General features: G+C 33.2%; 1 protein-coding gene across 3 annotated transcripts in view; it reads left to right on the forward strand.

The window, feature by feature from the left end:
- MTF2 (metal response element binding transcription factor 2) overlaps positions 1-21,346 on the forward strand; it is a 73,885-nt gene extending 52,539 nt beyond the window's left edge. For all 3 annotated transcript variants that reach the window (XM_010860456.1, XM_010860458.1, XM_010860457.1), the window contains 9 exons: positions 2,371-2,466; positions 3,409-3,477; positions 4,278-4,401; positions 11,343-11,410; positions 12,888-13,058; positions 17,073-17,178; positions 17,298-17,350; positions 17,466-17,570; positions 18,946-21,346. In XM_010860456.1, the coding sequence (XP_010858758.1) occupies positions 2,371-2,466; positions 3,409-3,477; positions 4,278-4,401; positions 11,343-11,410; positions 12,888-13,058; positions 17,073-17,178; positions 17,298-17,350; positions 17,466-17,570; positions 18,946-19,303 (1,150 nt within the window). In that variant the 3' untranslated portion in view covers positions 19,304-21,346. The remainder of the gene's footprint in view (positions 1-2,370; positions 2,467-3,408; positions 3,478-4,277; positions 4,402-11,342; positions 11,411-12,887; positions 13,059-17,072; positions 17,179-17,297; positions 17,351-17,465; positions 17,571-18,945) is intronic.
- Positions 21,347-21,802: the final 456 nt, after the last annotated feature.

A 21,802-nucleotide genomic window follows, 5' to 3' on the forward strand; every position in this document is an offset into this window, starting at 1 on the left:
AAGTAAATACAGATATTTAATGCCCTTAATTTTTAATTGCTTATATTGTCTACTTTATTTTTGTTACTGATTATGGTATTGGAGTGATAGTGAATTGTAAATGCATGAAAGTATCAGTAAAGAAAATTGGGGAGGATTAGAGACCATAGTTTTATTTATCTACCATTAAATGTTTGCTGAATAAGCGAGCCAGCAAACAGTTCTAAGAATGCTTAGAAATTTACCTTTAATTTCTGATCACTAGTTCTAGTTCTGCTCTTTGAAACTAAACCCATGCCTCTTACTTTTTGTAGAGGTAGCTCTTAAAATAGTTAAGTCCAGTAATCATATTTCCCATTCTCTCAGTGACATACCAGGTGTTCTCTCATCTAGGCTAAAATCTCCATTCACATCAAACATTCTTTATGAACTTTGTTTTTGTTGCTCTTCAGTTTTTGAAAGTTTACTCTTGAAATATGGTGCCATGATTTCACAATGCAGTGTTTCCAGGAATAGTCTGACAATATAATGAGGCTGTTAAAAGTTCTAAGTATTATGCTTCTGTTATTGCAAGGAAAGATTGTGTTACCTCTCTTTGGTTGAATATGTCCCATAATATTCTTTTGGCTTATTCTGGGTTTGTTGGTGGTTGACTAAAACTTATAGTTCTTTTTTTCATATAAACTGATATTAAACCAAATTGTGTACCATGTATTTGTGCTACACATAAAAAAATGTTAGTGAATAACTTTACATTTAACTCTATTTAAATTATAATTATTGGTTTTTTAAATCTTACTGGATTCCATGTTTCTTAAGACAGAGGTGCTCTCTAGAGGATGCAGGGACATATAAGTTGTTCAGTGCTGAAAACATGAATAAGTGAACATATAAATTATTTTTATTTCTTCATTCTACCTTGTCTCTGATCTTATGGAATTTTTATTTGTGGTTTAACATTTTTATAATATTTTTCAGTTTTTGGTCTTTTGCAGATTTGAAAAACATTATGTCTGGTTTCTTTAAATCATTTATAATAGAGATACAGTGAAAAGAGATGGATCTTTTTCCTTTAATCATTTATACCTAGTGTTTTGAAAGTGAAAGTGAAGCCTCTCAGTCATGTCTGACTCTTTGTGACCCCATGAACTGTAGCCTACCAGGCTTCTCCATCCATGGGATTTTCCAGGCAAGAGTACCCGAGTGGGTTGCCATTTCCTTCTCCAGGGGATCTTCCCGACCCAGGGATCAAACCCAGATCTCCCACATTTCAGGCAGATGCTTTACCCTCTGAGCCATCAGGGAAGTTTATAGACATTATTTTATGGAGCAGATTATTCATTGTTCTTTAATCCCTTGACTACATGAACTATGTTTGATATTGCTAACACTTTAACACCTAACAGAGTACTTGGAAAATAGTATTCATTAGTTTTTTGCCTTACTAGTAGTTGTCTTGCCTTTGCATGTAAATGGCTTAAGATTAATGGTGGGGCTCACTTAGTGAGCAAAAGAATTTGAAGAAAAGGTATTAATTTGGTGGCAAATAAGGATATTTATATATTAAAACCATGTACTAACTAAAAAGAGACTTACCTTCAGCTGAAGATTCAGTTATAGTATGTTCAGCTATCTGAAAGAGGACAAAATCTGTCACAGAGCCTTTATACCGGTGGAATCTTAGATTAGGTTTGTTAATTATGTTAATCAAATTTATTAAATTGCTATACTCCTTTGCGTTATAATGAACAAGAATAATGGAAACACAGTGAGGAATAAAGTTGCCTATGGTCATTTGGTATATAGGACAAAATAGCTCTACATATTGGTGACCTCTGAGACTGTTGATGTGAAAAAAAAAAAATCACAGACTTGTCAAAGATCCTTTACTAATTTAGGACCCATGTTTCCCAACTGGTCCAGTGGCAAAGAATCCACCTGCGAATGCAGGAGACGCAGAGACATGGGTTTCATCCTGGGATTGGGAAGATCACCTGGAGTAGGAAATAGTAACCCACTTCAGTATTCTTGCCTGGAAAATTTTCCATGGACAGAGGAACCTCTCAGGCTACAGTTCATGGGGTCGCAGAGATTCAGACACTACTGAGTAACTAGTTGTGTGCATGCGTGTGTGCACATACACACTCTTGTTAACCAGAAACAGTAGACATAGCTTTCAAAAGCTTATAAATTCTCAAGAATAAAAAGAGAAGGGATGATGTAGTCAATATTAATAAACTTTTTGGGAAGGAAAAAATTTAACACAATATCAGAACTATGATGCTATAATCACAACTATATTCTGCACGTCACTTTTGTCGTGGTTTTTTTTTAACCTTTACCTCATGAAAGGTAGTAATTTTAATTTTAATCTTAAATTTTTTTGTATAGCTGGTATTTAAAGATGCTACAGTGCTGCAAATGTAAACAGTGGTTTCATGAAGCTTGTGTGCAATGCCTTCAAAAGCCAATGCTATTTGGAGACAGGTGAGAGAAGGGCATTTGAGCATTACTGACTCATTTATTGTTTGTTTGTTTTTTTTTTTAGCTGTTAGAAGTTGTGTGTCTGTTTGCCTTTTCACATTTCTAAAGGTTTTTTATTTTTTTTTTTCAAGTTTGATTTGGAAAAGGTTCAGCTTAGAGGGAACATATTGTTTAATATACTTAAATTATACATAATTTTAAAAAATGTAATTTTTGTGCTTTTGGATATTATTACAGAAAGCTTTTAAAGTATTTGACCAGTGATTATATTGGTACCTATTGCCCCACAATACTCTGTATTATTCTCATTGATACCTTTTTAAAAGAAGATCAAATAGGTCTCATGACAAGCAATTGGAAAAGGCCACAGAACCTTGATGCACAGTTTATATCTTAGATCTAAAGAATGTCAGATCTAAAGAATGTCAAAAAATGTCCTTTTTGATTAAGAGAATGTGAAATAGGGCTCTAGGAAGAAAAGTTATATGTAATATCAAAAACCCTAGGTTTAAATCCTAGTTTATGCAGTTTATTGTTTTTCTGACCTTAGCAAAGTCAGCTTGTCTTCTGGGCTTATTTTACCAGATTGTTTTGGACATGTAAAAGTAACAGTGACTATAACATAAGAGAGCAGCCATCACAATTCTCAGTACAAACAAGTCATTAGTAAGCTATACTTATATGAATCTGTATGTGAATTCTGAAGGTCTCTAATGGTTAAAAAAAAACTGATCCTGCCCCCCCCCCCCCCCCATACAAACTGTTTCATTACTTGTCATTACTAGAGAAGAAATTCTTTACAGTGTCATGATTCAGATTATATTTTGCTTTGTGTATCAGTCCTTATGTCAATTGTAGGATATGTACTTGCTGAATATTAATTTTAATTGGTAAATAATTTGTATGTACTCTTGCTTGCTCAGTTACAACTTTCTTTTTCTTTAGATTTTATACATTTATTTGCTCTGTCTGCAGTTCTGGACCAGAATACCTCAAACGTCTACCATTACAATGGTAAGTATGGACCTTTCTATTAAGGAGCAAAAGAAGAATTGTGTTTTAAATCTACAGGATGAAACTTTTCTATATACATTTACTTAGCTTAAAGAAAAATTTGTTCTTTATGCCTAGTTTTCTTTCTTTTCCTTTATTTATCCTCAAGCCTGATGTTATCTTTCCCAAAGGTTATCTAGTTTTATTGCTAACATAATAAGGCCATTCAGTTTCTAATGGCATAAAAAGTAACTTTGAAATATCTTTTAGATCTTCAAAATTCTTATTCATGTTTCTAGTTCTTTTGGGCCTTCAGAATACAGTAGAAGAGAGAAAGGTCTTATAATATGCCAGTTTCTGCTTCAGTTAAGTAATCCTTGGGCATGGGAAGTATGATGAATTTTGGAGATTTACTGAAAATGCTTATAGTAAGTACTTAGATGTTTTTGTTAAATGTTTTACATATTTTAGGAAAAGATAGGATTTAATTAATGAATCAGATAAAATCTGTTAAAGTGTGATCCATTTTATAGCTTATGTAGTAGTGAAAACATGAAATTTTAGATCATAAATTACTTTTAAACATCAGATTCTCTTTTAAGAAATCAAATATCTTAAATTTTAGTTATTACTCAGGATAAATTAATGTTTTTCATTTATTTTCATATAATGATTTATTGTGAATATGACATGATATTAACCATCTGTTCATCTAAAAACTTTGGATTTTTTTAATAGCTGGTTTTATAATAATAATGTGTGATTTAAAAATAATAACCAAAACATTATTTTCATATTATTTGATTATTTTTGGATTCCAGGGTAGATATAGCACACCTATGCCTTTACAACCTAAGTGTTATTCACAAGAAGAAATACTTTGATTCTGAACTTGAGCTTATGACATACATTAATGAAAACTGGGATAGATTGCACCCTGGAGAGGTAGGTGGTCTCAGAGCTAATATCATTAGCTACTTAATGTGTTTTTTACTTTGTTTTTGTTGAAAGCAGCTAAGGCACATGTGCAAGCCATACATCTAAAGTAGCGTTGTATTTTTAGATAGGGAGAAATAACTTTGGTGAGGCTATCAGGATCAGCCCTCATTCTCCTGTTTGTTGCCTGTTAACATGAGAAAAAATATAGGAGGAAATAAATTACTTAATTCTTCCGTTTTCTGAAGTGAGAATTGCTGTAGCTGAAGATAGAAGGGAGGGAGAAATCCTTATTACTGGGTATCCTATGGTTCCTCCTTCTTTTCTTCTAAGTTTACTATAAACTTAGAGAGGTAATCAACATTCTTCTTTTCTCTCTTTTTGGTACTGCCTTTTTTATCTTTGACTTTCAGGAATAGTGGGACCTGGTAGTAATGTTAGAAAAATAAGAGAATGAAGTTACCTGAATTGAGGATTATCCCTCTCATTCTCACATCTCATTTTTCTTTTCATTTGCAAAGTGTAACCACTCATGCTGTTTGTGAAGAGTTTTGTTTCTTTTTATAAAAAGCAATATAAAAGTTAATGCATGTTCATTGAAGATTAAGAAGAAAGTAGAGTAACTTTAATATTTACCTTTTTAAAGATTTATTTAGAATTATTAAAATATAGATATTAAATGTTAAAATACAGATACTAAATTTTTTGTTCTATAATATGTGGAATAGATGTGTGAATTTTAGTCATGTGTTACTTTTTGAGGCAAAAACTAAACTGATATGAAATTTAGGAAGAATTTCTACATCTGTAGCTTTTAGACAGGCAGTTTATAAGGTTCACATCAAATAAAGTATCAAGTTTCTGTTGTTGTTCTGGGGGTTTTATGAGGCATCAGGGAGTGCACAGTACACATTAATTAAAAGTAGTAGGTCAGTTGTATAAAATAAACACCTGTGAAATACTTAGATTTTAAAATCAATGATACTAAAATCAATTGAGCAAAGATTTTTGAGTGTTAGAAATTAGATTATAATATTCTCATTAAGTTTTCTGTTAAAAGCTTCTTTTAGATGACTGGAGAAAAAGTGAGTGAGTTGTAAATATGATAAATTTTAATAAACTGATTAGTAATGGGAGAAGAAAATATAAGGCACTGTTATGTATATTGTTCTTTATAGTCATCTGAATATTTAATGTCCTTATACATTAATTTGAAATACTTTTCTTCCTAGCAGTGATTCTTTTAGCACTTGATATGCAGATATATCTATATTTCTGTTAATACACTTATGTTTTACGTGATTAAAGTCTGCATTGCTTACTTCATGTAGATAGTGGGCATGCATATAAAAACTCAAGTTGTTTATTTCAAATGCTATCATTTTTTATTATAATAAAAATATAACTTAAATTTATTGAAGAAGCTGAAAATAGAAAATAATAAAAACTACAGGCTGTTTTTAAAGAAATGAGTTCAATTTATGAATTCTAGCTGTCTCAGTTTCAGCTGAACTTCTGCTGTATATCAGAAAACATTTATTTCAGCAATAGGTACATGTTTTATTTTCTGAACCCTATGAGATAATGTCTTACATGTAAGAAATTTCAATTTCTTATTCTTTGCCCCAAATGGGAAAATATATCTTTATTTAAAAATTAAGAAAAACATGATTACAATCAAATATAACTTCATAACAAATGTTTTACTTTTCTAAGGAGTGTTCCCATTTTGAGGAGCCATCAGATTTATTATTAGAAGAAGTGACTAGTCATTTCTCATTGCTCTTTTTCCACATTAAAAAAAAAGAAAACATTCAGATTTAATAGGTTAGTCATCCCATTCTCTAGTTATTTATAGGTGGAAGTTCAGGTTTTAATTTTCTGTATTAATACTTTATATCTTAATATTGTAATTAGTTTTTAGAGTGAAGTTTTAATGATAAAGAGACCATAAAATTTGTAAGTAGTATTTGTTCATTGATATTCATTTAGTTTACTTTTAAATGTTTGTGATAATAGAAGCAAAGATAATATAGACAATGTATTATTCCTAATTATTAAAGTAGTAAATCTTTGGCTAACTGAAATTGAATTGCAAATTGAGTTTTGTTACTAAAAATTAGATTAATAAAATTTTCTTTTTGTTTATATTTGTATTAAAAATCTTTTTATAAAGTAACATTAATTATAGTTATCTGAAATGATGTAATAGACTTGGCCCTTCGTATCTGGTTGATTCTCCATGGTTGGAACCGAGGGATACTGAGGGCAAACTGTACTTTCAAAACATGTGAATTACTGCATCTAAGTATATTACAGATACACCTCAGAGATACTGTGGTTTCAATTTCAGGCCACTGCAACAAAACCAATACGCTATAAAGCAAATCACAAATTTTTGGTTTCCTAGTGCATATAAAAGTCATGCTTGTATCACACTGTAGTCTTTGTGTGCAATAGCATTATGTCTAAGAAAAGCAGTGTACATACCTTAATTTAAAAACTGGGACTTCCCTGGTGGTCCAGTGGTTAAGACTTCACCCTCTAATACAGGGTTGTGGATTTGATCCCTGGCTGGGGAGCTGAGATCCCATATGCCTCCTGGCCAAAAACCCAAAATATAAAGCAGGAGCAGTATTGTAACAAATTCAGTAAAGATATAAAGACTTTAAAAATGTCCACATCAGAAACATTTTTTAAAAGTAATGCTGTTGCAGGATGGTGCTGACAGTCTTGCATGAGGCAGTGTTACTACAAACCTTCATTTTGTAAAAATCGTAGGATCTGTGATGTATAGTAAAGTGAGATACAATGAAAGGAGGTATGCTTATATTGGTTATTTAAGTACCTTAGAATACTGAAGTCATTTTGAACATCAGTTCTTATTATATATGCTGTAGACTATATGAAAAGATGTTTACGCTAGAATTTTAGAGAGTCCATTTTAGAGAATACAGTTGATTGTGGAAGTACACGGAGTTGGGGTACTGACCCTCTCTGCCATCAAAAATCACATACACCTTAGAGTTGGCCTGCCCTGTCTGCAGTTCTGCACCTGTAGATTCAACTGTCTGCAGTGTAGTATTGTAGTATGTATTTAGTTGGGGGACAAATCCATACATAAGTTGACCCATGCAGTTCAAACCCAGTTGTTCAGAGGTCAACTGTATATCCTTTCATACTGAAAGGTAAGGTTTAACATATATTATATATTTTCTTTTTTCTTGATTATTTTCAGGATTGCTATGTCAAGAGAAGCTGAAACTTTTAGAACATGTTAGGATACAGTGATAATTTCCTTATGTGATCTTGGTAAACATCTTTGAGAGTTGGTACCTTCGTAATTATCATATAGACTAAATCTAGTATTTGAGATCGAAACTACTGTGTTTTGAATTTTTTTTTTTTTGAGATAGTAAAAATATTTAGTATAATTTGACACCCCAAATAAAAGTTGCTTAAAATTTTTACATAGAATGAAGTGTTTAGAATGAGGTTATATCAGATTGCTTTTGGAAGTTATAATGAGATATTAATACTTTTTGAAATCTGCCTATTATCATTTGTCTTTACTTCCTAATATGATTTGAAATTTCAGTTTCATAAGGACAGCCCACTTTTCTGTTATCTGTGGTCTTAAGTTTTAAATACTTAAAAGGTTGATAGAGCAGTGGGTTGAGTGCTACTTGATATAGGGAGAAAAGCATAGATAAAATGAAATACTATGGCAGAAACAATGTTTTGGCTAGAGAAAAATATAGTAGAGGTGGTATAATACTTTTAAGGGAAAATTATAAGAAGTCTGGTTAAAAGCAGTACTTGGGGTCTTGAGTTGTATATTAGCGTACAGAGTATATGTTGGTAAACAAATTACTTAAGCTGTTTGGCATACTGAAGCCTAGGTGGTGTGGAATTCACTGAGGCGTGTTTTATTGAAGGGAAGAGTTTTAACTATACGTAATAGCATGTATTGCTGTACAGAAATACATAACCCTGAAAGTGAAATCACAGTGTGAGATTAGTGTCAGTACAGGGAGGAACAAAAATGTTTCTTCTATTGAAGATCTATATTATAAACCTCATGGTCAGATGGAAGAACAGAATATGATGCTCTTCTAATACAGATTATTTGATTAACAGTGTAATATTTGCACACTCTGTTTTCAAAATACAGTGAGGGAACCTTTGAGTGCATTATGCAAGTTGAAATAAACAGTCCTATGCAAAATAATCCTGGAGTACTGAAAGAACTTACAGGTAAAATTTGAATTCTCTAGGCAAGAATATTGGAGTGGGTAGCCATTCCCTTTTCCAGGGGATCTTCCTGACCCACGGATTGAACCTGTGTCTCCTGCATTGCAGGTAGATTCTGACCCACCAGGGAGGCCCAGGAAATCATAGAGAACGGGTACCAAAAGAAAAAAAGACAGTTTGTTGTGATTTTCAAAAAGTTAAAAGGAGTAGACTTGAGAAATTCTAAACTTTTGTTGTTGAATGTCAGCAAAATTGTAGAGCAGATTTTTCTTGTGAAGAATTAAAAAGCAATCAGAAAAAATACCACTAGTTTAATAGAGTAAATTATGTTAAATTTACTGAACTGTAAATTTAAATTAAATTTAAATTTATGTTAAATTTAAATGAACTGAACTGAACTGAATGTGAAATAATCAAGTGATGGTGCTGCTAAAAACCTTAACATAATCTTAATACTTAGCCCTCTTCAGTTCAGTCATTCAGTCGTGTCCGACTCTTTGCGACCCCATGAATCGCAGCACTCCAGTCCTCCCTGTCCATCACCACCTCCCGGAGTTCATTCAGACTGACGTCCATCGAGTCAGTGATGCCATCCAGCCATCTCATCCTCTGTCATCCCCTTCTCCTCCTGCCCCCAATCTCTCCCAGCATCAGAGTCTTTTCCAATGAGTTAACTCTTCGCATGAAGTGGCCAAAGTACTGGACTTCCAGCTTTAGCATCATTCCTTCCAAAGAAATCCCAGGGCTGATCTTCAGAATGGACTGGTTGGATCTCCTTGCAGTCCAAGGGACTCTCAAGACTCTTCTCCAACACCACAGTTCAAATGCATCAATTCTTCTGCGCTCAGCCTTCTTCACAAGTCCAACTCTCACATCCATACGTGACCCCTGGAAAAACCATAGCCTTGACTAGACGGACCTTTGTTGGCAAAGTAATGTCTCTGCTTTTGAATATGCTATCTAGGTTGGTCATAACTTTCCTTCCAAGGAGTAAGCGTCTTTTAATTTCATGGCTGCAGTCAGCATCTGCAGTGATTTTGGAGCCCCAAAAAATAAAGTCTGACACTGTTTCCCCATCTGTTTCCCATGAAGTGATGGGACCAGATGCCATGATCTTTGTTTTCTGAATGTTGAGCTTTAAGCCAGCTTTTTCACTCTCCACTTTTACTTTCATCAAGAGGCTTTTGAGTTCCTTTTCACTTTCTGCCTTAAGGGTGGTGTCATCTGCATATCTGAGGTTATTGATATTTCTTCCGGCAGTCTTGATTCCAGCTTGCGCTTCTTCCAGCCCTGTCAAATACTTGAAGAACTGCCTTGTATAAAAGAGAATCCAGGAAGGAATATTTTGTTCACCCATGGAATGGGCTCCTTCATTAGGTTTCATTTGTGGTACTAGTTAAACCAGGGTTGCATTACTCTTGAGTACTATTAAAGGGATTACAGTATTAATGAAAACTTGAATTAGGTGGATATCTCAGGTCTCTTTTGGATTATAAAGTCCGAGTCCATTATTTCTCCTTTAATAGAAAATTTCTGTCATTGGACACTTTAGAAATTACAATAGGAAGATGTGGTATGGTTAAGGAGAATGAGCACCAAACTTTGCTTTTCCTCTTAAAGTACCCAGTATAGGCTCACAATGGGCTCTCAGTGAATGTTGAAGGAATATACTTAATTGTCACTTGGGTTCAAATTCTACCTCTCTAGCTAACCAGCAGTGTGAATTTGGGCAATTTAGGTTTATAGCTGTTGACTAATTGCTAAAATAAAAGTAGATGACTGTGAAAGTCTCTTCTACCTACTGTGTTCTATTTGACAGATATTTTTTACTTGAAGGTCTGAACTTTGGGAGTTTCAGCTGCTAAATAAAATTACTGGCAGTCATTTTGAAAGTCAATGGTGATATTTTGGAAAATTTTTTGTTGTTCATTTGTTTGAATTTTTATAGCTTTAATTGGAGATGGTCTTTTATAATTTAATTTTTTTTCTGTTGGGCCCTAGTCTTTAAACTTTGAAGAAAAGGCATAAATAACTCTGAAAGAAACTTTTTTGAAAGAAAATAGAATATTTTTCAGAATTGAATGTTTATATTTTAAAATGGTGTAAGATGATAAAAACGTACTGAGTCACTTTGGATTTTAGGCTTAACCAAAGTCTGTAATTGGTATGAAAATAAAATCCCCAAATTTGTTATTTTTTCAAAGTTATAGAGGTTGTTGGTTTGTGTTAGAAGTATTGGGAAATAAAATGACATGTTTATCATTACTTTTTATATTCTTTCCTGTTAATATCTATTAGAAGCTTTATAGTTGATATTAAAGTAATTCTAATGTATTATTATTTTCCCAGGTTATAGAATCAAAGTAAATTCAATGATAAATAATAAAATCCCATTTTTATTGTATTTTACAGTTTATGGTTCTTTCAAGCATACCATTTTATCTATACAAGTATTGATAGTAGTAAAGAAACTAGTAAAAGATTTATACTCTCTTTTTTATATGTGAGAAAACAAGATTTGAGAGGCTAAATGGCCTTAAGTCACAAAGCTGGTCAGTGAGCACCTGAAATAAGAAGTTTGATCTTCTGACAACTAGTCAGTCAACTTTTCTTTTGTATCACATTGCCTCTCTCACCTTTATATTACTAATCAATGAAATTACAGTGCACTAAATTGTTTTTTTGATACTTCACAGCTGGCAGACACACCAAAATCTGAAAGATATGAGCATGTTCTGGAGGCATTAAATGATTACAAGACCATGTAAGTTATTTCATGTATCCCTATGAGGGAGATATTTGGTAAATATAAGGAATAATAGCATTAAGAATTGTGGGATTGATGTAGAGTTAATACATACCATTTTAATGTCCTCTCTCAGAGTAAACCAGTGATTCTCAAAGGTTGAAGAGGGGAGGAGCAGTTCTCTGGAAATGGTGGATGGAAGGCATATCAATATTTCAGGGGAATTTGGTCAGTTTAGTTGAAAAAGCATAATCAGTAATGACTTGTTCTTATAATTTAATCTGCTGAAAGTAAAACAGAATCATATTAGCTGGTAGGAATATGCAGAAGATAGGGGGATATATTAAAGAGAAGATAGGTTTTTAAATGATTGAGGTCTTCTATGATTTTAAGTTTAGTTAGTGCCGTCTTTAGGAATAGTAGTAGTATTAGTGATCTAAGTTTTTGATAATTAAGTGACATTGATATATTCTTATATAAATCTTTCCCTTTTTTTTTTAAAGGAGCATTTCTACATCTCTTAAAAATATTTAAAAAAGGCAATAGAAATAAAATGTATATGCTGGTTTCAACCAGCTATTGAATTATAACATTATTGTTTGTAACATGTTGCTTTTTTTGAACTTAGCAACATTTCCTCATTAAAAAATGTTATAAGTGGTTAGATCTTTAGGACAACTTAAAAAAGCCATAAAGTTACCTGAGCAGTTACTGTGCTGGTAAAAATACTTTATAGGACAATGAATTCTGTAATCCCAATTTAGTGTGCTAGAAATACCTTTGTTCCTGCTATGGTAGAAATGGGAGCTCTGGTTTCTCACACTTACATAAAAGTTGAATGGCAATCCAAGCACTTGGTAGTGGTTCTTAGGCCAGGCATCCTCTAGTAGAACTAAGAGGGTATTTTAGAGTAAGGACTCTAAGGACTTTGGGAAAGGATTAGAGAACATATATTTCAGAAACCCAAGCCCACAAGAAATGTCACCTCTGCTCCAGGTTATTTCCAATTCCAGATCTGACATGCTAGACACTCCTTTTATTTACTGGGCCTCTAGGATTGATGTACTTTTTCCAAATGCTCTTACCTATTTCTGGCCAGGGTTTCTCTCCTCACCGATTCACTCTGAAATAGAATTCTTTTTTCCCTAAACCTTTTTTGAGGTGTTTGTAACAGATAAGACTAAAAATGTGGAAAAGCACATTGAGACTAAAAAAGACACCACTCTGTACTCTTCTTTCTTTAAAAAGTTAGATGCTACATTTTAAAAAGAAAAGCGGACATGTGTTCTCCCTTCTAATACTATTCCTCTCTCCTACTCCCCTGTCATATCCTACTGTGGACTGGCTCTGGGGCAGATAAGAATCCAAGAAAGCAAAGGGAAAAAACAAAAGCAAGGGGTGGTATTGGATATACTTTCATGTGTTTTACGACTGAGGGTGTTCCATGTATATGTGTTCAGTTTTAAATTTTTAGTTAATTTTTTTTAAACTTTAGGTTTATGTCTGGGAAAGAAATAAAGAAGAAGAAGCATTTGTTTGGGTTGCGAATTCGTGTTCCTCCTGTGCCACCAAATGTGGCTTTCAAAGCAGAGAAAGAACCTGAAGGAACCTCTCATGAATTTAAAATTAAAGGCAGAAAGGCATCCAAACCTATATCTGAATCAAGGTAAAAGTTGATCTGTGGGTTAGTTTTTCTCTTTAGCTCATTTGTAACTAAAAAAATTTTTTTGTGTTACTTAGCCTCATTAGTATATTTGAAAGTACAAGTGGCAGTGACCCTGATTTGTTATCCTATTTAAAATTTCTTGCTTGAACAAGGTATAAAGAGTTAATGCTAGATGTTTATTTATTTACTATAGATCTAAGGCTTTCCAGGAATAGGCCCTATTGATTTTGTTCACAAACAGCATAAGTATCTATTTGTTTGTTCATTTCTCATTCGTTTGTTCATTCATTCTATTTATCAAGCACCTTACTAAGTGCTGGAGATACAATAAGTAAGACCTTCTTTCTGCCCTGGTGGGGTTTACATTATAATGGGGAAGAAAGGTGGTAAACAAAATAATTATAGATCATGTTAATACTGTTTAGGAAATAGCAAACAGATTTAGACTGTACTGGGATGGATAGAGATATAGGGGTCTTCTTTAAGAAGGCGACTTAAGAAAGCCTGTTTATAATAATATTGAAGCTGAAACTTTAAAGAATGAGAATGACCTAACAATGTGAAGAATAAAGGGAAGAATACTTCAGGTAGCAGAAATAACAAGTGTGAAGCTATGAGGCATGTTCTAGGAACTTACAGAAGGCTACTGAGGTGTGAGCAAGGGCTGGAGAGAGTAGTATTGGGTACTGGAAAGGTTGGGTGGGGCTTGGTCATGTGTTTTGTAGACCTCATAAAGAGTTCCGGTTGTTTTCTCAGAATAATGGGAAGCTATATAAAGATGTATGCACACTGAATTATCTTTTAAAATACTTCTTTGGATCTGTTTGGAAAACAAATTCTATAGAAGGAAGAGTAGAAACAAGAAAAAATGAAGACTTTGAGTTTTCTAGGTGACAGATAATGGTGGCTTGTGCAGTTGTAGGTGATAGCAGTCAAGTAGAGAGGAAATAGATTCAAGATCTCCACTGGAGGAATAATTTGTTGGCTTTGCTAATGAATTAAATTTTTAAAGGAAGGGTGAGATAAAGTTATACAATGCCCAGATATCTGGTTTGAGCAACTAGTGGTTGGTCGTGTCTGTTACCAAGAACTGGAAGAATAGATTTTGATGACGTGAATAAAGCATTCTTCTGTTTCAGACTTACTGAGTTCAAGATTCTTATGAGGAATATCTAAGTGGTAATGATGTTAGATACAGGCAATTGGGTGTGTTCAGTCAGGAGCTCAGGACCCATGGTAATAAATTTTGAAGTTGATTTATAAAACCATGAGAATGGATGATATTGCCTAGAGAGAGAAAAGAAGAGAATGTGACCCAGAATAATGTCCTGGTATTATTTAGAGATTTGGAAGAAGTGAAATAAATGAAGGAGATGACTAGAAAACAATCATTGAAACAGGAGGAAATTAGGAAAGTTTGATGTCATGAAAACCAAGTGAAGGAGAGTGTTTGAGAAAGATATGGGTCTATTAAACAGTACTGAATGTTGCTGAGAGGCAGGTTAAGATGAGAGAAAAATGTTTATTGGATTAGATAACATTTTGTTATTAGTGATTTTGACAAAAACTATTTTTCTTAAGTGTTAAAGGTAAAAGTCAGGTGGAAGTGGGACAGTATGATCGAGTCTCGCACTGCTCAACTTACTGTCAAAACTGGTCTTTTTCTACAATTGGGGACATGGGAAGATTCAAAATAATGATGATGACAATAATACAGGAAAAGGGAAAAAAAGGAAATACTTTTTAAGAATTTTGAAAGAATGAAGAAAGTGGGAAGGGTATGTGTGGTCAACTCTTAGAAGTAGTTTCAGTGTATTGTTAAGGGAGGGAAGTAGACAAATGGAATGGAAGCTGAATCAAGTGATGGTTTTTAAAAAATAGATGTAAGACAATTGTAACCTGTTTCTGTATGTCAGTGGAGAATGGTACAGAAGAAAGAGGTAACTGAAGATATTATAAAGTCTTTGAGGAGACATAAGGGACAGGATGTGGGAATCTAAATGTGGGATTGGCCTTCTAAAGCAGGACTTAACATCCTTCTGTTGAAGTGGAGAGAAAAAGAATATGAGTACAAATGCTAATTCTGTGATGACTGAAGTTACTGCCTAGTAGCTTCTGTTTTCTCAATGAAATGATGAGGCAAAGATAGCTGAGAGAGAAATTTAAGGAGCCAATACATAAGGTATAAGTTAATCATGTTGGAGAATAAGAAAAAATAATTACAGAGAGTTGTCAGTGTAATAAAGTAGATAGTACTTTTTTTTTTTAATGAAGGAAAAGAATACTATTCCTATAACTTTCAGATTTTTATTATTAATCTTTTTCTAGCTTTGCTTATATTATAAATTAGAAAAAAGATTTCCACAATCTCTCTTGTCCCTATTTTGATTTCGATAGGACATTCTGTCTGTGGTAGTTATCAGATTCTCATTTGATGTGACCAGATAATGGTCCAATTTTCTCTAAAGGCATTCTCAGTTCATTCTGGGCCCTTTGTATGAATTGGACTAAAGGGTACTTGCTTTAGTCCAGGGGTCCTTTGTAAATGTTATGTTGATCATCCTGCCAAAAAAATAAATGTACACCCCACCCCATCTTATTCTTGGATAAGATTTTGGATTATAGTTCTAGTTACACTTTCTTCCTCTGCTTCTCTACTTTCTCTTTCCTCGTACTTCCACCTTTATTTCCCCAGCCAGTTTGGTGTGGAGGAATAGCCATTTCTTGTTTTCTCCATTCACCTCTTTCTAGCTTATTATATAAATCTGTTCCTTTACCTTGTTTTTTAATTCAGTTTTTCCTGGATAATGTTATTGTAGCACTTAATCCATTTTATTATTCTGCTTGTATATATGTTTATTGTCTTCTGTCTATACTGTGAACCCCTTAGTGTGTGTGAAAGTCACTTAGTCATGTCTGACTCTTTGTGACCCCGTGGACTGTAGCCCCCGTCAGGCTCCTCTGTCCATCAAATTCTCCGGGCCAGAATACTGGAGTGATTAGCTGCTGCCTTCTGCAGGGGATCTTTCCAACTTAGGGATCAAACCCAGGTCTCCCACATTGCAGGCACATTCTTTACTATCTGAGCCACCAAGGAAGCCCAAGGATACTGGAGTGGGTAGCCTATCCCTTCTCCACAGGATCTTTCTGACCCAGGAACAGGGGTCTCCTGCATTGCAGGTGGAGTCTTTACCAGCTAACAGGGAAGATCTCAAACTCCTTAGTACAGGGAACATTTTTGTATTTGTATTGTTAGTATTCCCTTTATATGGAGATGTTTATTGATTAAATGAAATAGATGTTCTGTGTATTGGTATTTGTCATTCTTCCCTTCTGTTAATTATGTTCTTGACCTATTTCTTTTTTTCCCTCCTTATGCTTGATTTTTTCCTTTATGTCTCCAAAATGGTTTTCTAAAACTTTCTAATTTTGTCCTTTGAATGATTCCCCTACATAATATGAAGGATTCCTTCTTTACATTCTCCAACCTCTTTCTGATTAGCATCATTCAGGAATCCACAGGATATTTCTATCTAGAGCTACTGTATAGGGACTGAACAGTTTTAACATAAATACTTCCTGACTCCATGAGGTTAACTACTGAATTCATACTACTGAATTTAGTACTAAATTCTTGGAACATCCTCCAAGTACCTACATAGTAACAACCTAAATGAAATAATTGAACTTAAAGGAGTTTTGAAATCTTCCATCCAATACAGTAGTACTTTTTTTGTTTGTTTTGTAAAAAATTTTTAGGTGATATGTATTTTTAAAAATTGTTATTAGAGAACATTTTTCCTTTAAACCTTTCATATGTAAATATCTGTTTAAGAAATATTTATTCAAATTAGAATATATTATCTCTGAACTTGACTAAACTTGTAGATTCAGCTTAACTTTGTTTTTATAATCTAATTACTACATAAGTAGAGGTTATGACAGTTTATATTGTCCATTGTCTTTTTGTTTTCTTTCTGCAGAGATTAAATACATAATGGTTTTATGTTTCAGGGAAGTAAGCAATGGCATAGAAAAAAAAGGAAAGAAAAAATCTGTAGGTCGTCCACCTGGCCCGTATACAAGAAAAATGATTCAGAAAACTGCTGAGCCACCTTTGGTAAGAGGATATATTGGTATATGTTCTCAGAGAAGAAGTCTGCTTGAAATTACTGAGAAACTAATTTCTTTTCATTACTTGTAGAAACTATTCTTTAAATTTTTGTTTTTCTTTTCCAGGATAAGGAGTCAATTTCAGAGAATCCTAGTTTGGATTTACCTTGTTCTATAGGGTAAATAGAAAGTTACTTTTGCCTATCTTAGGAATTTTCTTCTTGTGGGGGGGGAGTTAGTATTTCTATTGTTATGTAATATAGTTGTTATACCATTTAAATTCTTTTGTCTCAGGAGAACTGAGGGAACTGCACATTCATCCAATACCTCAGATGTGGATTTCACGGGTGCTTCCAGTGCAAAAGAAACTACCTCGTCTAGTATTTCCAGGCATTATGGGTAGATATTTTATGTTCTTATTCTTAACTAATTTTCCTCTAGAGTTTTTTTCTTTGTAAAATGATGATTAAATACATTTTAAAAAATTGAAAGTGATACCAGTTTGTCTTGCAGCTTTTGAGATGTAGTCTATATCTTAGGTTGTTGATATTCATCTGAATATTTTTACTTTTCAGAGCACAGATGTTAAAATTTTCAGATTTGTCAGGAATTTTGCTATGTACACAAAGAAGAGGTATCCTGGTGTTTATAGATGTGCTCTTTTCTGTGAGACCTTTTTATACTTTTAATATACAAGTGTGAATTTTTTTTTTAATAAGTTAGAATCAAGCACACAAACCTTTTTATTAGAAAAAGGATTTTAAATTCAGGGTTTTTTTTTTTTTATCAATAACAGACTTTCCCTCTAGTATTTTTTTTTAACCTAACTCTTTAGAAAGGCAACTTTTTCCTGAAGTCTGATGTATCAGGTAAGAAAAATTTAGTTTATTTGGGGCCAGGGCCATGAGCTTGCAGATTTTATTCTTCCCTTTGTTTAATTTTTGTTTTCACAACCAGGGATTCTGTTAAGCTTATGCACATTATCTTTTTTTTGTACATTGTCTTATTTAGTTTTTAAAACAGTCTTTTGAGTTGTTTCCATTTTATAGATAAGAAAACTGAGACTTAGAGGGTTTTTGTAATAAGCCCAAGATGGCATGTTTATTAGCAAATATACAAAACTGGGGTTTTAACTTGGGCAGTATGATTTAGACTTCTCTGGCTATGTTATATTTTGACCTTGTTTTATAATATCATAAAATCTTTGAATCTCTGAACTCAAAGCTTGTCTTGTTTAGTCCCTTCACTTAATCTCTTAAGAGAACACAGAAGATAAGAGATTTAAATTTGACCAATATCATTTGAGCTATACCAAGGGTATAGTTTAGGCTTATTTCAATTTATTATATTACTTAACAATAGGCCTACAATTGATAACCAAGAGAACCTTTATACTGGTTCTGCCATCAGTTAAAGCATATGTAAAGGTGTCTTTTATGTAATAGGTACTTATTAAATATTTCTTGCACTGAGTGAATGAATGAATGAACTTTCTTCTTTTTAATGATAAAAATGTTGACAAGATCTGACTTAAAAATCCTCTTGGTAAGTAAGAATTTGCCTTGTTGGCTTCATAAATCAAAATTTCCTCTGATTCTTTTAAGCTTAATAGTACATAGTTAAGGAAGAAAAGCTCTTCAAATGTCAGCCCCAAGAAGGTGATTGAATTTAATGAAGGCGAGTGATAATCCATTTCATATAGCATTTGTTGTTTTGATTTGGCTGATTTTTGTGTCAGCAAGGGTAGACAATTGTGGCCTTTTTTGTTCTGTAGATTATCTGACTCCAGAAAAAGAACTCGTACAGGAAGATCTTGGCCTGCTGCAATACCACATTTACGGAGGAGAAGGGGTCGTCTTCCAAGAAGAGCACTCCAGACTCAGAACTCAGAAATTGTAAAAGATGATGAAGGCAAAGAAGATTACCAATTTGATGAACTCAACACAGAGATTTTGAATAACTTAGCAGATCAGGAGTTACAACTCAATCATCTAAAAAACTCCATTACCAGTTATTTTGGTGCTGCAGGTAGAATAGCATGTGGTGAAAAATACCGAGTATTGGCTCGTCGGGTGACACTTGATGGAAAGGTGCAGTATCTTGTGGAATGGGAAGGAGCAACTGCGTCCTGACTGTAGGACTGAACATTATGTTCACTGCACTCTCATTTTCTGTAGGTACAATTCAAAACCCTAAAGGAGTCTGGCTTTTACTATCTTTAAAAAAAAAGGTTAAAAAAATCACATAAGATGATACTAGCCTTAACATGTACTTGTCAATGTTATGGATATTGTCATAAAAAGATATCTTTTAAAAATCAGAGACTTAATTTTTTAAATCTTAAGATTTGTAGAATGTTTCTAGGATAGGATATTAAAAATGATTCAAACCCATGCATGGTGTTAGATAATTTTTCTAATTATTCCATTGAGTCAGTTTTTGTGGTTAGTGGTTCTCAGAGCAAACTGATCATGTAGATAGATAGCACAAGTATTTGGAGAAACATTGTCTGTTTTGTTACCAAAATGTTGGAAAAAATTTATTTCAATACCTTTTAGAAGTGCAGTGTATATAATGCCTACTAAAAGACTGTAAAATACTGAAATTTTCTTTCAAACAAAGTGTAAAAAATATATTGAGCCTGTAAATTGCTCTGTGACTAGACTTCATTGTCGTCTTAATATATTCTTTGCATGTGCATATATATACACACGTGTATATATATGTGTGTGATTGATTATGTGACCTATGCAATACAAATTATGGGAATGGGCAGCTTTGGAGTATATATCCCATAATTCTTTTTTCAGGAATAGTTGCAGTATTTACACAGCAGCATTTCTTCTCAGGCTTTTATTGGGTGCTGTTGCTTGCTATGTATGAAGAGAAATGTGTCAAACAAGTTTAGTGTGTTCTGAAGAAGGGTGTGAACAACAGTGTTCATGGGCTTTTTCGAATGCTTTTCATTATCAGTCCTTGTAACTCAGCTGTTCAGTACCTAAAACAAATTCAAATAGTATGAACATTATCTCCTACTAGAAGTAACGTTTTCAAATTTTCATGGCACATTATGATTGTAAATGTCTCTCAGTTTTAACAGTAAGTCTATAGGAATCCCGTGAAGATTCCTGAAATGTCTGTAGTAACTGTTAGTCATGTTGAATAAGTGTAGTATGAACAAAGTATTTTATTGCACAGGGTTAACAAACAGTGTTGCCTGCGAGGCAGCTGCTGTTTTATTACAACATTACCTCTTGTTTTTATGAAATGTACCAAGATTTAAATTGATAACTTTATTTTACATGTGTTTAAAAAAAAAAAAAACAGTTTCTTTTATCACCAGTGTTAGAGTTGTCTTCTGTTTCTTTTTGTTTTGTTTATTTGTTTTCTTTTTTAGCCAAAGAGTAAACAGAAGAATATTCTTATTTTGGTGGCTATTCATTTTACTCTTAAAAGTGATTGGTGGATTTTAGCCTAAAAATTGGAGAGTTTGCCACCAAAATGAAAAATATGTAAAGTGTAGTGATTACAGAGCGGTTAAAAATGTGGGTTAGTGCTTATTTATTCCATTGATTGATTATTTGACTGTTTATAAGAAAGTTGCTTTATTTCTTTAAACATCTTCAAAAGATGACCTTTTCTTGTCACATTATAGCCAAAAGAAGCAGAGAACTTCGTAGTCCTGCATTTGGTTCCTGGTTGGCCAGGTATAAATGAGCTTTACAAAAGTGCAAATTAAGAACTGTCACTTCTGTTTACCTCCACCAAAACTTGATTTTCCCCTAGCTATTAATTTAAAGTTGCCTTTCCTGCAGCTGCAATATTTTGAATACACACAAGAGTTTGTGTTGATTTTGAATGTTTGTTTATATCTAGGGGTAATGGAAAATGTAAATCCGGTGTAACCTTATTCACTCCACCTGTATCATATTATTTCATTTTCCCCAAAGTCCTTTAATTCTAACTGAACACCAGCAGTATTTTTAGTAATTCTTTCTTTAGCATACTTGGAAGATGATTTATTAAGCTGAACTGTCTTTAGACGTAATTATTGTGAATGTCTGTTTTATTTTATCATGGTGGTTCACATGGCTCTGATGTTCAGTTTGTATTTTTGGAATTGCTTTACTTAGAATTAAAACAGACGAACATTAAATGTGTGTATTTTTTAAAGAGCTAATGAGTTTTGCTTCTGTATTTTGCTGAAAATACACACTAGTGCAGTAGTTGGCTGCTTTCATCTAGCCAGGGAGCTAAAGAGTTTCTAGTTCTGTTGTAAATACGTTCACTTGAGTTATCTTTATAAAACTTTACTTTCATTTTCCTCTTGTCCTCCCAATAAATACTAATAATTATTACATGCTCATATGATCCTCTGAAGAAATAAATTATGTTTAGCCAGCTTGTACACTTTATACTTGAAAGACAAGGTATCTATCTCCCTGTCCCCAAACTTCAAAAAAATTCAGCCTTTCAGCTGTTTTCTTCTTACCTATATAGAAGGTGTTAGGGTTTACATAAAAGGATTTCTTTTTTTCTTTTTCCTGAAAAGCTTTGCCCCAGGCTACAGAAAGAAAAGATGTATAAACAGTATACCTTATTCATTTTTACTCAAATATATTTTATAAATA

The sequence above is a fragment of the Bison bison genome, unplaced genomic scaffold, assembly GCF_000754665.1.
Source record: "Bison bison bison isolate TAMUID 2011002044 unplaced genomic scaffold, Bison_UMD1.0 scf7180017864466, whole genome shotgun sequence".
Classification (NCBI taxonomy): domain Eukaryota; kingdom Metazoa; phylum Chordata; class Mammalia; order Artiodactyla; family Bovidae; genus Bison; species Bison bison.